At 42.0% G+C, this 16848-nt stretch overlaps 1 protein-coding gene across 16 annotated transcripts in view; it reads right to left on the bottom strand.

Annotated features, from left to right (window-relative positions):
- The window catches only part of LOC116292826 (uncharacterized), a 50165-nt gene that overhangs the window by 16732 nt on the left and 16585 nt on the right, over positions 1-16848 (bottom strand). For 2 of the 16 annotated variants that reach the window (XM_089036971.1, XM_089036970.1), the window contains exons 1-4: positions 15123-15219; positions 14646-14869; positions 6601-6689; positions 5235-5339 (exon numbers count right to left, since the gene is read on the bottom strand). In XM_089036971.1, the coding sequence (XP_088893097.1) occupies positions 5235-5339; positions 6601-6689; positions 14646-14765 (314 nt within the window). In that variant the 5' untranslated portion in view covers positions 14766-14869; positions 15123-15219. Of the gene's footprint in view, positions 1-4689; positions 5153-5234; positions 5340-6600; positions 6690-10475; positions 10612-14645; positions 14870-15122; positions 15220-16848 lie in introns of those variants that run through there. The other 14 variants (XM_089036979.1, XM_089036966.1, XM_089036964.1 and 11 more) reach the window with 14 other exon arrangements.

Here is a 16848-nt window from a genome sequence, read left to right as displayed (position 1 = left end):
GGCCAGGGTATCAGAAGAAACGGCTAAGAACTGGCTAAGAAAACAAACCATCTGGCAGGTTTATCTTCCCGTGCCCAAGTACATTCCCAGGCCCAGCTTTACCGTAAATACCCCCAATGAAGTTCATCAGGCGGATTTGCTTTTCTTGCCGCACGACAAGGTGAGAAAGAAGACCTATAGATACGCTTTGACCGTAGTTGATATCGCAAGCAGATACAAGGACGCCGAACCCATAACCAGCAAGGATTCTGGGGAAGTCGCAGAAGCCCTAGGTAGGATTTATAAGCGCGTTTTGAAATGGCCTAAGCTGCTGCAAGTGGATGCGGGAACGGAGTTCATGGGCGTGGTTACTAAGACCCTGAAAGACCACAGCACTAAGATTAGGAGAGCCGAAGCAGAGTACCACAGGGGTCAGAGCATCGTCGAAAGATTCAATAAGACCCTGGCCGAGCGTCTCTTTGGGTACCAGTATTGGAAAGAGCTGGAAGATCCCTCCAAACGCAACAGGGAATGGACTCAGCGGCTCCCCCAGGTCATCGCGGCTTTGAACAATGAGGCGGCCAGGGCTACGGGAATGAAACCCAAGGATGCCATAAAAAAGAAACACGTGGAGCACAAGTCCTACGTCAGAAGTTCGAGGGCGGTCGGACTAAAGGAAAAAAAGCTCCCCCGCGACATAGTGGTCAGATACCTCTATCAGCCGGGGGAACTCGAAGGTGGCAGCAAGAGAGCCACGGATCCTAACTGGTCTTTGGAAACCTATGAGATTTCAAAGTCCGTCACCAAGGAAGGGCAACCCGTGTTGTATTACCTAAATGGCCCGAGTCGTGGATTTGTCATGGAAGAGCTGCTCATAGTCCCCAAAGACTCAGAGTAGTGCTGCTCCACGCGCCCGATTACACTCTAGGCATGTCAGTCTTACGTTGCCTCTGCAATGGCCGCGCTTGTTGTTGATACGATCCACGGAGAACTGTTGATCGTCATTCGGGTCAAACCTCCATAGTAGAGGTATGTTACATTTGGCACACCTTGCCCCTTTCTTATAGACGTCGTCCACGCATAGGTCGAACGTCATATTTTTTTCTTCGTCGTGCCGCTTGTAACGAAGGAGTTTCTTAGCAATGTTCTCTTTGGCTATGTCCTCTGGCGTTTTATCGTAACGCAGTTGCGGACCCCAGCTTCTTTTCAACTGTTTGGCATACTCCACACGACTTACGGCGGTGTAGATAAGGTTGCTCCAACACAGCCGCTGGTCTATGATCCATAAGGTTTCTTTTATGGTAAGCCCTTGCGCGCTGTGGACTGTCATGCAATAACCCAAGCGCCAGTCTGGATGGGAGGTTATTCTTTCCACCTTTTCTATGGGTACCCAGGCTTTATCATGCGTTACTGCGTTCTGCAGTTGGATGTCGGTACCAGGTACCCAGACGTCTCTTTTTTGCATGCGGGTGTCGTGGGGTTTATAACAAACAGGTACGGGATGCGTAGGGAAGCGCTCTTGGTGTATTTTGAGTAAGTCTTTCTGTATGCGAGACTGTGCTGCGCGTTTGCTGCTCAGCACCAGATCCTTTGGATGCCACGTGTAAAGGAAGTCTTCGTATTTCTTCGCTCGTACGCGTTTGCGCAGCGTCTTGCATTGGTCGGCGTCACTAAGGCCCCTTAATTCCGCTTTCAGGTTTCTTACTTGATCCTTGCTGCGGTAGTCGGTGTTAATTTCCTCCGCATGGTCTACGAACCCCTTTAGCCATTCGTGGGGCATCTCTCCGGCTATTGGAGGAGGCTGGCAGGGATCTCCGGCGAATATTACTTGACACTTTCCACGGAGGAACTCTACGAATTCTTTGAGGATTTCCAAAGGTACGGTGCAAATCTCATCCCAAAGTATCACCGGAGGTATGTCGTGGATGGCTTCTGGTACCCACTTTTGGCCATTCCAACGAAAGAAGCTGTGGTAGGTCTGCGCGTCGTGGCCCATTTCGCAGAGTTCTCTTTCCAAACGATGCGTTGGCGTTAGCACCTTTAAGGCCGGAAAGAGTTCTAACACACGCGTAGTCTTACCGCTGCCTCCCGTACCGTAAAGGTAAGAGAAGCGTTGGTAGGAAATGGGGTCCTTTACGGTTGGCATGGGCCTCATTGTGGGCATTACGACGCCCCAAGTATTTTTTCCGTGATATTCTACGCGTTCTCTCCAGGCTTTTATTTCTTCGTCTTTGACGCGCCATTGGCCACTTTCTGCTAATTCATCGTCGGTGTAGAATTCTTGCATCTTTTCTAAGACGTGCGGTTTCACGTATAGGGAATCCGTGGCTATGCGCGGGATGTCCTCTTTGTCGAACCGCAGCAGCATCGCGAGAAGGTTAATATGCGCATATGCTAACATACTCGCACGCAGGTGGTAATATTGCGGTCGATGGTCTTGGTAGTAACACAATGCATTCCATTTCTGTTCTTTCTGACCTTCTATGAAGTAGTCCCATTTCTCCACAGACACCATTGTTCCTTGTTCATGGGCGGGCTTAATAAGGAAGCTTAACTCTCCTTCGTCCGTTATCAGGCGTCGCTGCATATGTTTTTCTCCTTCTTTAGCGCCCTGTGTGAATTTACCTATAACAATTCGCGCTGTGGGGTTGTGCTCTGGGAGCCATTGTGTAAAGGCGCTATGACAAAGTATGGCTTCATGCGCCGCGTAGGTAAGCAGCTTACGCTCTTCGAAGAACTTTAACAGCGGTATGGGTATCCATTCCTTCTCCTGCAAGTGCTTTCCATACCACGCGTAGATTATTGGATGCAAGTTCTTTGCGAATTTCCAACTGGTCAATCTAACGAATCCTGTAGCTGGCGCATCGTACTTACCATCTAAAGCCACGCGGAAGAACTGGGAGTCCGGATGTCCGTAACGGTCGTAATATTCCTTACAATCGCCGAGGCCTTTGAAACTGGCAGGATAGCAATGTTTCATATCCAGCGACACGTATTCGTCTTCGTCGTACTCCATGTTCCATAGGCCTCCGTGGCCGTGTTCTACGCATGCTTTGGCTACGTCTTTGAACTCTGCCGGCGTGGGTTTCCAGCCGTTTCTTTTCTTGGCAGCCAGAAAGTCCAAACTACGGGAGCTAAGCACTTCGTCTGAGAAGTCTTCTCCTAAGGTCTCGCACGCGCTTTGGATGCGCTGGTGTTCAACTTCGGGGCGGTAAAGAGTACCGTCTTGCGTCATAAACTGACTTCCTTCTGAATCCATTAGCCAAACGGAGTTCTCGTGGATTAAATCTGCAAGTGGCGACTCCTTGTAGACCTTGGTTTCTTTTTTTCGTGGGAATCTAAGTTCTCGCCACGCATGCCCGTTGTGTTGGTAAATTACGATAGGCGCACCACGGCCGCCGTACTTATGCGTCCCGGAGTAAATGAAGCCGTCGGTAATATCTTTCACATGGATTCGCCTCTCCAGCGCCGTTTCTAACTTCTTGATGTTATCTATCGACCCTCCGGTCCTATTAGTATCTTTTTCCCATTTCCTGATGGCTTCTCTTCTCTTTAAAGTCAGTTTACCGCCCCGAGAGGAGTCTTCAAAGAACTCTCTTACTAACTTCCCTACGCAGTTACCGGGATGTCGCATCGGTTTCAACTTCTTAACGTCTGGCGTCTTTATCTCGTACGCACCGTAAATGACTACGGTAACCGGGTAAGCAACCTCGTAGAACAGCATGTCTATTCCTACCAATGCTCCCGGGCGTGTATTTTCGTTTAAGACAAACAGGTCCTTCTTACCAGACGCCCTGATAGGATTGCGCCCCTTTTCTATCATCCACTCGCCGTCTAAATACTTTATGAACGTTAGCTCCAACCGGTAGTTACCTTCGGGTATTAAGTTAATTATTCTTTCAGCCCTTTCTTCTGTCATCGTCTCGTCCGTATCTCCCTCCATAAATGTTGTGAAGGCAAAGTCAGCATCCAGGCGATCCAACACCTGAGTTCGCAGTCGGCGCACAGTTTTATTTCGAATGCTTGTGATGGTGTCCATCTATATGTAAAGGATATTTTAACCTCCGTTTGCGGTTCGACAACTAGCAGCAGTAAGGACTTGTCGCGCGGCTTATTCCCGCTGCCGGCGCCTTCCTTAAACCGCCTGTAAAACCCGTAAATCTTTGACATTGACCGCGAGTCCCCCTTACTGCTGCTAGTTTGCATATTTTGCATATTCTTTCTTCTGGTTTGACGTATGGCTTTGAATATCTGCCACTTTCGATTTCTAATGGGTGGTCGCTTATTCTAAGTCTTGTTAAACGTATTCTGTGTTTGATATTGCTGACTTCACTGAGGTATTCTTCTTTCTTGTAATCTATTTTAAAGCACCTATATGTTCTTAGTTTGTTCTTTTGGGAGCCCTTTCTTCCACTGTCACAGCGTACTGATTTTTCCAAACCAAAGTTGCATTTCCTGATCTTCAAGTCTTTCTTTACATTGTTTAAAAATCGTTTCCCAGTGATTTTCTAAAGTCATATTTGTAATTCTGTTGCCAAATGAAACTAAATCCTAGCCATTATTTATAATCGTTTTTAGTTTCTCTGTCCAGTTGGTAGTGTGTGCTGATTGTAAAGAATCTTTAATCGCGTAAAATGTTAACTTTTGTTGGATTTCTTTTTTGTAATAGCTTTTTTCCAAAATTTTATTGATCTCATTATGGTATTCACCTTTATAGGAAGTTGGCCAAGTTCAGCACGACTTGCATTGTTACTGGCTGTTTTGCTCACCCCGAGTAGCATTTTACAGAACTTAATGTGTATTTGTTCTTCTGGTGCATAATCAGAATTTTTACTTGTGTCCACTTCCCACACTTCACAGCCATATAACAAAATAGGTTTTATGAGAGAATTATAAAGTTTAATCGTCAAGCTAACATCTGTTCTAAAATTATTCACCATTTTCCATACATCGGTTCACTGGTCAAACACAAAGCATTCAGTCGAGGTTGCAAGGTTCAAATTCGAATAATCCTTTAAAAGTACCTTGGCGCCTCACTTGAGCGCTTTGTGTTTGACCAATGAACCAATGTATGGAAAATGGTGAATTGCCCATTTCTTTACGTAGTTTAAATAATGCTTTTAAAGCCACTTTTTTAAGTTCCTCTCTTGCTTTTTTAAATGTGCCGATGCAGCTGAAGAGAAAAAAGAAAAATAATCGAAACCTCCCATCTTTCCGTAACGGTATTATATAGAATTGTGAATCCCCACACTTACTAGTCATTTGTGCTGCCGCTGTTGTTGTTGCTGTCGTTCCTGCTGCGGTTGGTGCTGGTGCTGGTGCTGTTGTTGCCGTTGTGGCTGCTGCTGTGGTTCCTGCTGCTGTTGTAATACAGAAGGTTAATGTCTTTTCACTACCAGCAAAGCAGCCATGAGACATATATAAGTACAAGGACAGAAATAGTCAGAGACAATAAACACATTTATAGAATTAGTTAAAAATCAATAAAAACATATCCAAATTTAATTCCATCCATTCTGTTCTATTCTAATTTTTTCAATGCTGATTGTATGCGACTATCTTTTGCGTTCGAGTGTATGTACAGTCCTTTGACTAAACGTTGTCGTTTGACCGGCTTCAGCCCTACGTTTTGACTTAACATTTGCTAGTTGCCCCCTAGTCAACTCCAAAAAGGCACGTGATTGATAGTAAGCAATTGAGCAAGCACTTTACCTCAAAGAAAATATCGTGCAACCTCTTCAGCTAGAAGAAAAATATCTAACTGTACGCAAGAAACAAAAAAACAACAACAACAAAAAATCTGTTCCGGAATCTGGTTTGGGAATAACCCCTTGTTTCGCGCGACCGGGATTCTAGACTCTTCCACAGTCTCTCGCTCGTCCGTTCCGTCTCCACGTTTAGAGACTGTAACGGTACAATGACCGAAAGGACTTATGGGTCCCGAAAACTTGGACCCAGCGTGCTTTGGGAACCAAAATACTCGTCCACAGTCTCTCTCGTCTTCGCCGCCATCTTGAAAATATTGGAACGAGAGAGACTGTGGACGAGTATTTTGGTTCCCAAAGCGCGCTGGGTCCAAGTTTTCGGGACCCATAAGTCCTTTCGGTCATTGTACCGTTACAGTCTATATCAGGTTGAAGCGTTGAAATCAAATCAGTGTCCAATTACTCACAAATACTAAAGGAGAGTAAAGAATGCACAATTTCAACAATACAAACACTTTGAAACTTGACGGACCTTGACTGGAACATGTGAATATTCTTCACAAAATCGAGGCTAAGCCTGAGTACATGAGTCTGTAATCAAGAAACACAATTCTTCACCGAAAACGAATTTTTTCGAATACGGTCTCCAGAGTGGAACAATTTGAAGACGCCGGCTAGCCGTATTAGTGTGGACGGAAAACATTTCGTATCCGAAACTTTTGAATGCGATAACGTTATGATTGTCATGGAAACATGGTGGCACCGCAGGCTCAATTTCAGCTTCGATGCACATGTGAAAGTTGCGGATTCATTTTTCCCCGGCATAGTGTGGACGGGCCCTCAGTGATATTCAAGTCTTAAATTGTACTAAAAGCATTTATTCCCCTCAGGCTCAGTGACTATGGTGAATATTTACCTGGCCGCTCGAAGACTCATATTGGAATATAATACGGTACATAACTGCCATATAATACTGGCGCCATACGTGGGTGTATTGGTCCTATTCTGTAACCAAAGGAAAGACAAATTAGCACTGTAATATCTATTATTTATCAATTCACTTCAATTGACTGAATTGCTCATCATCATCGAGGTTAATATATAGTTATTCCGCGCGCACTCTTTTCATGGCTGCTTTAGGGGTGAAAATATTCTTGAGATAAACAACAAACAACTAAACAATCAAAAAGGTGCAAAATTCAGGCAACGTACGCCCTTGGTTACAAAGCCTTAATGTGATTTAGCAATGTATTATTATTGAATCTTTAGAGGTTCATTGCACTGAGACACAATTAATAAGTATTCCTGGCAAATTATTTTAGTTGAAGCAATTTCAACTGGAAAAAGTTTTTGACAATTTTCTTCAAAATTCTCAATTTTTTGGCTATCGTACCACGTTAGCGTTGTTATCAAAATTTCTTCCAATAATATTACAACTTTGACTAACTTTTTATAACCTGACAAAATATTACGTAATTTCATGCAAATTTCTTAAGTTCCAAAATCAATTCAAACAAGGTTTTAAGGTCCCTGGAGATTACAAAAACAATTTTACAAGTTTAAAAGCAATGTATAAAGTATATTGCCCTCACTGCATACTCATTACCGAGCCACGGAAATTAAGATTTGGAAGGTGACCGCGACTGCTGGCAATGAGCATGCGATGCGTCGTCAACCGCCATCAGGGGAGGTGGGTGGGGGTGAATCTTCTACTCTCTCCTTAGGCAGCTTTCGACGGAAGGTTTCAAAGATCTGGGTGTGGCGCTTATATATGCAGGGGTCGCAAAGCATTACACCCGCATTGCGCAAACTCCAATGTCCATAAATGGGGGGTTGCTAAATTCCTACGTGACACGCTAATTGTGTATGCAGTGAGAATAGTCTAAATTTTAGTATGATTCGGTCAATACTTGATGGAAGAAACATTAATAACTCGAATTATATATATATATAATTGCGCCTTCTAATTGGTTAACAGGACTTTCAGTTATGTTCATTGATAATATTCTTCAATAGTTTAGATGAAAAAACTTACTGAGTACCTTCGAAGTTAAAGAGAGCAGAGAGAGAGGTTGTATGTATACTAAGAACAAGACAAAATAAACCAATGAGAACAAGGTGGGCATGGAAACGAAAGAAACAATCAAAAGACAAAAGAGTGGGTTAGTCAAAAGCTGCAAAGCGTTCATTAATCCTGTTGGGACTAAGAGTCAGTCCAATTAATGAATAAGCCGCATTTCTTTGGTCTTGCAGCAAAAATGATTGCATAAATCGCGCCTTCTGATTGGTTAACAGGATTAGGAATTTCAGTGATGTTCATTGATAACATTCTTCTATAGTTTACTTTAGTTTCATATTTACCCACAATTCTTCATGATTTGTGACGTTCAATTCGAAATCCTGTTAGCCAATTAGAAGGTGCGATTTGTCGCTCGTATATATATATATATAAGCTTGTCCAACAGTCAAAGTGTACAGTTCTTCTTGATAAAGTAAAGAGCACAGTCAAAGTAGGATAAAGTAGGTATGTATTCTTTGTAACAAAAACTCCTTACTTCTCTGCTTTCGCGTCGGTAAATTGAGCAGAGTTATTCATATTTCTTCTCTCAAGTATATATAACCAATATCATACTAAAATTTAGCTTATTCTCTTTTATTAGATTAACTATGGACCAAAAACAAGAGGTGAGTACGAGCAAACCTTGTTTATAGATAGAGCACCAGCAAACGTTTCGGTAGATATATTAATAGATATATTGCTTATTAAAATGGAAAGTGCTTGAATATAATTTGAGCTTGCAAAGGACCATCAGAGTCCTTAAAAATACGCTTTAGTCTTTCCTTCAAATTATTGTGTCTTTACACATTTAGAATTCATTACACATTCAAAATCTCTTGAGGATGCCGCTTTTCATAAAGAATAAATCAAAATAGGTAGTGACGGACAGAAACATTTCATAAATGTAAAAAAAAAAAAAAAAATCGTAATAGGGGTTATTCCAATTATTCGCATCGGATTTTGTTCCAATATATGTGGAAAGCAAGGCATTTCATCGGCCAAAACGCCTAAAGAACATTTTAACTTATAAAATTTATTTAATTTAACGAGTTGTAAATAAGCTTCAAACTAAATTGTAGAAGCAAAAACGTACTCCATTAGGCACCTCGAAACCTTGTTATAAATATCTCGATAATAAGGTATGATCCACAGCGTGGCATAGTATTTTTATTTCTTACAAGGAAAGATTAATATTCAAAGCTTTGAATGCCAAGAAGCCACCGTAATTATAAAAGAGTTGTAACCGTGAAAATCTCAAATTTTCATACAAAATCTCAATTCCGGTCCGCGCACACCTAGTTTCTAATGACTTTATACATTCCTTTGAAACTTGTGAAATTGTTTTTGTAATCTCCAGGGACCTTAAAACCTTGTTTGAATTGATTTTGGAACTTAAGAAATTTGCCTGAAATTACGTAAAATTTGTCGAGTTATAAAAAGTTAGTCAAAGTATAACATCATTTGAAGAATTTTTTAAAACAACGCTTAACGTGGTATGATACCCCAAAAAATTCAGTAAGCTTGGTAACGTTACCTGACATATAGGGACGCCTTACATATAGGGGCGCCTGACATATAGGGGCGATGGGGAGGGGAGGGGTGGTCTAAGAACTACGTTACCTTACATATAGCGGCGCCTGACATATAGGGGCTCACAAGTAAATAAATAAATGAAGGAAGGAAGGAATAAATCAATAAACAAATAAATAAACAAATAAGCAAACAAACGGACGGACGGATGGACGTACGGACGAATGAATGAATAAGAAATAAACGAATGGATGGATGGATAAATGGTAACGTAGTTCTTAGACCACCCCTCCCCTCCCCATCGCCCCTATATGTCAGGCGCCCTTATATGTAAGGTAATGTAGTTCTTAGACCACCCCTCCCCACCCCATCGCCCCTATATGTCAGGCGCCCCTATATGTCAGGTAACGTTACCAACCCCTGTCAAAAAATTGACAATTTTAAAAAATTGTCAAAAACTTTTTCCAGTTGAAACGGCTTCAACTAAAATGATTTGCCAGGAATTCTTTTTAATTGTATCTCAATGCAATGAACCTCTAAAGACTCATTAAAACACTCATTAATAATTCATGAAGGAAACACAATAGAAATCATGACCATGAAGGAGGTTTTATATCTGATATAGATTCGTCTTCATTTGCATAAACTTTAACTTGGATTTTCTCTACCAAACTTGGTTCATTTCGTAAAGAATTCGGTACAGTATGAGAACTTACATCTGGAGTTTTTTAAGCTGTTTAATAAACTCGCAGATCGTGTTTTATCGGGTCTAAAACCACTCGGCTACGCCTCGTGTTTTATACCCGATAAAACACTCCTGCTCGTTTATTAAACAGTACATAATAATACATTGCTAAATCAAATAAAGGCTTTGTAACCGAGGGCGTACGTTGCCTGAATTTTGCACCTTTTTGATTGTTTATAGTCGTTTATCTCAAGAATATTTTAGCTAAACGACAGCTTTAGGTTCATTGCACAGATTAGGCTGTGCATAACGTATATCCTTAATTTGAATTGCATTATGGATAAAGAGCTAGAGCTGCTAGTGCGAGAGCCTCTAAATGGTGTATTTTGGGTGCGGCTCAGTTTCCATAGCAACAACAAGGGTGGTATTAAATGATTCCTTATAAGGTTTATAATATGTATAAAAATAAAATGTCTCGGTATTTTCTTTCAAATTGTTGAATCTTTGGGTATCATACCTTAAAAGCCGTAACTTTGATGCTAATAACCATCGTCTGACCAGCTGGTATAAACAAAATTACTTTACTTCCTAGCTTTTTCCGCGAGAGGGATTAAGCTCTGGAATGAACTTCCATCGCATTTTAAACACCTAACCTTAAAACAGTTCAAAGACATTTTATATAAGATGTACTGTGAAGTAGTATTTCAAAGTCGACAATGAGGACTGGAAGTGATTTCAAGTCCGCACAATTAGTTCCAGTCCGAGGCGCATCAAACTCATTAATTATTTGGGGGTTATTTGTTTAGCATTGAAAGACTAAGGCACAGATATGTTCCTGAAATTAATCAATTTTGATCCAGTCCAAAGACATCATGTGACCCAAAAAATAGACCATTGATTGGCTGGTTTCCTCGTGAATTATTAATGAGCATGAAACAAATTACTAGAGTACAATCCACCATACTCTATATTCGTTGACATTCGTGTGCCTTTTTTCTGGTTGTTCTATTTTTCCTTTTCATGTTTTTCTAGACCTGTAAAATTTATAATAAGTTATTCTGTACCTCAATTTATAAGGGATATTGACATGCAATTGACATCCTCGGCTTAAGGGAGTAATGTTGTCTCATTTCAGACCACGTGTCATTCCCTTGATAATGAGATTCATTCTTTGAGTGATATCCATATTCATGTGTCTTCTAATGTGCAACCGAACGCAACCGTTAAACAAAGAAAGGATACCCCATGGAATGACACGTGGTCTGAAATGGGAAGACATTACGCGCCCGAGCCGAGGAGGACTATTAGGGTTTAGCCCTGTGGGTCTACAACTGCTATTGCGGCAAACTGACTAAATAAAATATCAATAAGAAACGGTAAAAGACGAGATGCGCAGTAGCAAAGATCCGCAACTACAACAACATATAGCATGGGTTTAACTCTATGGTAAGCAATTAGGAAGATATTTAAATTTCAAAACATAAACACACGACAACTTTGGCATAGATGGTGGTCATTGAACCTTTAAACTGAGAAGTTGACGAGAAAAAACTGCACTTCCTTCTTTCCAAACTGCATGCAATTACACAACGAAGGAAATTTTTATCGCAAAATTTAAAAAAACATTTGCTGGAAAAACTGAAAAAAATCTCCTTTTCCTCTTATGGCCAGAAATGATTGGTAAAGAAAATATTTTCTTATATGATGCATAGTTTTACGTACAAATAGTTTATGAAGAAGTAGTTGCTTATTCTGAACGATTATCAGATGACGGCTATTATCAAACTCAATAATTCGTGAGGAAAACATTACAGAAATCACGACCGTGAATAATTGTGTTGTAAATCAGATACAGAATTGTGTTAATTTGCATAAACTTTAACTTGGATTTTCTTGGACAGATTCACTTTTATCTTGAAAATTTTAGTGAAACACAAAGGAACTAACCTACATGTTTGATAAGCAATATACAGTATTCCTGTCCGTGTTGTATCCAAAATATAAGCTCTCGGTTACGCCTTAAGTTTGCATATCGGATACAACACGGCCACTCACTCTGTCCAGTATTTATTACTTAAAACACTGGTTAAAATGGAGATTTTGGCTTTCACGGTTCCGGCTAAACCAACACCTATTTAAATTAAATTTACAGGAATATGATATAAAACATAGAAAATAGAAAATGTCGACGAAAGGTATGTAAGTGAGCAAGTGTAGCCTTAACGATGTATCAGCAGCGATTGATGGATTGCAAGCATTCCAAGAAAGTTGAAAACCAAAAGCATGGCAACCATTGTCGTGCCGTTATAACAATGGATGCCGGATAAGAAATATTTTGTTAAGGCCCCGTCCACACGTATCCGGAAAGTTTTGTATCCGCAAATTATTTTTTGCGGATACGAAAATGTTTGCAAACACACGCAGCGTATTCGAATCGTTTTCACCGTCCACACGTATCCGTTTTCGTAAAATTTGCGGATACGTGTGGCCTAATGGCACCAACGCTCCCCCGAGAGGCCGCGATGACGTAACGTGCAATCAAAGAATAAATATACTACTCATGACCAAGCTGGTCATATATAGAGCTCTTGGTAATAAGTAACAGTTAAATTGAGAAGGTTTTCTATCAAATGTTGATATATTTGACTTTAAAAAAATGGTTAATAACTATATATTAACCTCGATGATGATGAGCAATTCAGTCAATTGATAAATAATAGATATGACAGTGCTAATTTGTCTTTCCTGTGTTTACAGCGGGATAGCACCAATACGTATGGCCTGCCCCAAACAATATATTGGTTCACATGAAAAATTAATGAATAGATTCGATTTTCATTACTCTTTTTAAGTTATTGTTGTGATTTTTTGCAGCGTGCCCCAATTGACGTCGATTGCTCAAAGGGCAGCAACAGCAGCAGCAGCAGCAGCAAGAGCAGAATCTGCATTGGCATATGCGGCTGCAGCAGAAGCGCTTCGAGCGGCCGCTGCAGCTGCAACTATTGCAGCAGAGGAAGCAACAAGTAAGTAGAATAACAGTATTTGCCTTTGCATTGATAAATCACTATATGTGTCATAGCTCGGTTTTGCTAGAGTAAAAAGAAAAGTCATTAACCCTGTATTTTTAAACCAACAGTAGCAGCCGAAAGAGCAGCAACAGAAGTAACAACAAGTAAGTAGAATAACAGTAATTGCCCTTGCATTGATAGAGAATGAATGAGAATGACTTTATCTGGGATGAACCTTTTTTCTCTAAAATGTTTAAAAAATGTATTTTCGTTATTTTTCTTTCATTTCTTGTCGACTACTTCTGTTACTTTGATGCAATGACCCCTTTGCCCCCCTGGACAGACAGACCATTTTATTCGGTATCGAGTATTAGAATATACATGGACATTTTACCCGAATAAACGTATGAAGGCTATAATTGTTGATTTATAGTAGTGATTTCCCTGTTTAACCTATTTAGTACAGTTACTATTTAGTGCCTAGTTTGGGCAAGACCTGGATCCGCCCTTGAAGATTCCATATAACATTCCACAAACATTTATATCAGTTCTGTATCAAGTGTCATCAGGCACCTTCTCTATTCAGTTTATCAGAGAAACTATGTTATTACCAAGGGCGCTAGGGCAAAAATTGGTGGTTTTTTAGCCGTTAGACTCCATTATGTTGGTGTTTTTTAGCCGTTAGAAACTGTTTAAACTGTTACTTATCTGTTCTGTTATGTGCTGGCTTGATTTGTTCAGTTTTCCCGTCTATATACGCCAAAAATATTGCTGTGACCAACGGTCCAATCGTATGTAACGAACTACTGTATCTTATACCTGCCCCGTGACCGCTTACGTTAGCGTACGCGTCGGTTAATAAGTTAATCCAAATCCCCTAGAATAACCAAAAATAAACAGGGGTAGGAAAAGAAAGGCCAATCTATTGTTCCCTCGTCTGCTCGTGTAATAGGATTAAAGTGAAAGGAGGTACGGTGGCAATTTGTTTACTCAGCGATGACAGATGTGTAACCAACGAAACCTAACGAGCAGCAGTAAGGGGGACTCGCGGTCACCCCTCGGAATTACACGGATATTCCCCGTGCTCACGTAACAGCGTCCGAGTCGGGTATTACCCGCGCGCTGATTCCCTTACTGCTGCTAGTTGTCGAAACGATGGGTACCGTAAATGGAGGTTAAGATATCCTTTACATATAGATGGACGCCATCACGAGCATTAGAAATAAAACTGTGCGCAAACTGAGAACTCAGGTGTTGGATCGCCTGGATGCTGACTTTGCCTTTACAACGTTTATGGAGGGCGATACGGACGAGACAATGACATATGAAAGAGCAGAAAGGATAATCAATTTGATGCCTGAAGGTGAATACCGTTTGGAGTTAACATTTATAAAGTATTTAGACGGTGAGTGGATGATAGAAAAGGGGCGCAATCCAATACGGGCGTCAGGTAAGCAAAACCTGTTTGTGCTGAATAAAGACACCAGGCCCGGAGCACTTGAAGGAATAGACATACTGTTCTACGAGGTCGCATACCCGGTTACTGTAGTAATTTACGGCGCGTACGAGATTAAGAAACCAGACGTTAAGAAGCTTAAACCAATGCGACATCCCGGCAACTGCGTAGGGAAGTTAGTAAGAGAGTTCTTCGAAGATTCCTCTCGGGGCGGTAAACTTACCCTAAAAAGAAGAGAAGCCATCCAGAGATGGGAAGATGCTACTCGTAGGGCTGGAGCAACTATTGACAACATCAAGAAGTTAGAAACTGCGTTAGAAAGGCGCATACACGTGAAAGACATTACCGACGGCTTTATTTACCCAGGAACGCACAAATACGGAGGCAGAGGTGCTCCTATAGTCATTTATCAGCACAACGCACACGCATGGAGAGAGTTAAGGTTTCCTAAAAAGAAGGAGACAAAGGTGTATAAGAAGTCACCATTGACAGAATTAGTTCATGAGAATTCCATATGGTTAATGGACGCGGAGGGAAGTCAGTTTATGACCCAAGATGGTACTTTATACCGACCGGAAATGGAACACCTGCGCATACAAAGTGCATGTGAATCCCTTGGTGAGGACTTCTCAGACGAGGTCCTCAGCTCTCGTAGTTTGGACTTCTTGGCGGCCAAGAAGAGGAATGGGTGGAAACCTACCCCAAAAGAGTTCGGAGACATAGCCAAAGCCTGTGTAGAGCATGGTCACGGTGGTCTTTGGAACATGGAGTACGACGAAGACGAGTACGTGTCTCTGGATATGAAACACTGTTACCCTGCAAGTTTTAAAGGTCTAGGGGATTGTAAGGAATATTACGACCGTTACGGACATCCAGACTCCCAATTCTTCCGCGTTTCGTTAGACGGTCACTACGACGCCCCAGCAACTGGATTCGTACGATTAACGTCTTGGAAGTTGGCTAAAGACTTACATCCCATAATTTACGCGTGGTACGGGAAGCATCTACAAGAGAAAGAATGGATACCCATACCCCTATTGAAGTTCTTTGAAGAGCGCAAGCTTTTAAAATACACAGCGCATGAAGCCATACTTTGTCACAGCGCCTTTACCAAATGGTTACCAGAGCATAACCCTACGGCCCGAATTGTCATAGGTAAATTCACCCAGGGCGCTAAGGAGGGAGAAAAACACATGCAACGGCGCTTAATAACAGACGAAGGTGAGTTGAGTTTCCTCATAAAACGTGCCCATGACCAAGGAACCATGGTGTCCGTGGAGAAGTGGGACTATTTCATAGAAGCCGAGCAAAAAGAACGCAAATGGAATGCTTTGTGTTACTACCAGGACCATCGGCCGCAGTATTACCATCTGCGTGCCAGCATGCTTGCCTACGCGCACATTAACCTTCTCGCGATGCTCCTGCGGTTTGACAAAGAAGACATTCCACGCGTAGCCACGGATTCCTTGTACGTGAAACCGCACGTATTGGAAAAGATGAAGGAATTCTACACTGCCGATGAACTCGCAGAAAGTGGCCAATGGCGCGTTAAAGATGAGGAGATAAAAGCTTGGAGGGCACGTGTAGAATATCACGGAGAACACACCCGCGGTTCCATTACGCCGACGGAAGAGCCACTGCCCTCAGTTGTGGACCCTATTTCCTACCAACGCTTCTCTTACCTCTATGGTACCGGCGGCAGCGGTAAGACGACGCGTGTGTTAGAACTCTTTCCTAAGATAAAGGTGCTAACGCCAACGCATCGTTTGGAACGAGAACTCTGCGAAATGGGCCGCGACGCGCAGACCTACCACAGCTTCTTCCGTTGGAATGGACAAAAATGGGTACCAGAGGCCATCCATGACATACCTCCGGTGATACTTTGGGATGAGATTTGCACCGTGCCTTTGGAAATCCTGCAGGAGTTCGTAGAGTTCCTTCGCGGGAAATGTCAAGTAATATTCGCCGGAGATCCCTGCCAGCCTCCTCCAATATCCGGAGAAATGCCCCACGAATGGCTAAAGGCGTTCGTAGACTACTCTGAAGAAATTAACACCGACTACCGCAGCAAGGATCAAATAAGAAACCTGAAAGCGGAATTGAGGGGCCTCAGTGACGCTGAGCAATGCAAAACACTGCGCAAACGCGTACGAGCGAAGAAATACGAGGACTTCCTTTACACATGGCATCCAAAGGATCTGGTGCTGAGCAGCAAACGCGCAGCACAGTCTCGCATACAAAAGGATTTGCTAAATATACACCGAGAGCGCTTCCCTACGCATCCCGTACCTGTTTGCTACAAACCCCACGACACCCGCATGCAAAAAAGAGACGTCTGGGTACCGGGTACCGACATCCAACTGCAGAACGCAGTAACGCACGATAAAGCCTGGGTACCCATAGAAAAGGTGGAAAGAATTACCTCC

This window comes from Actinia tenebrosa, unplaced genomic scaffold (genome assembly GCF_029948245.1).
Source record: "Actinia tenebrosa isolate PJP-AT-01 unplaced genomic scaffold, QUT_ActTen_1.0 PGA_scaffold4__44_contigs__length_22323623, whole genome shotgun sequence".
Classification (NCBI taxonomy): Eukaryota; Metazoa; Cnidaria; class Anthozoa; order Actiniaria; family Actiniidae; genus Actinia; species Actinia tenebrosa.
The sequence above is the reverse complement of the archived record's forward strand: the minus strand, read 5'-3'. Positions and strand labels throughout refer to the sequence as shown.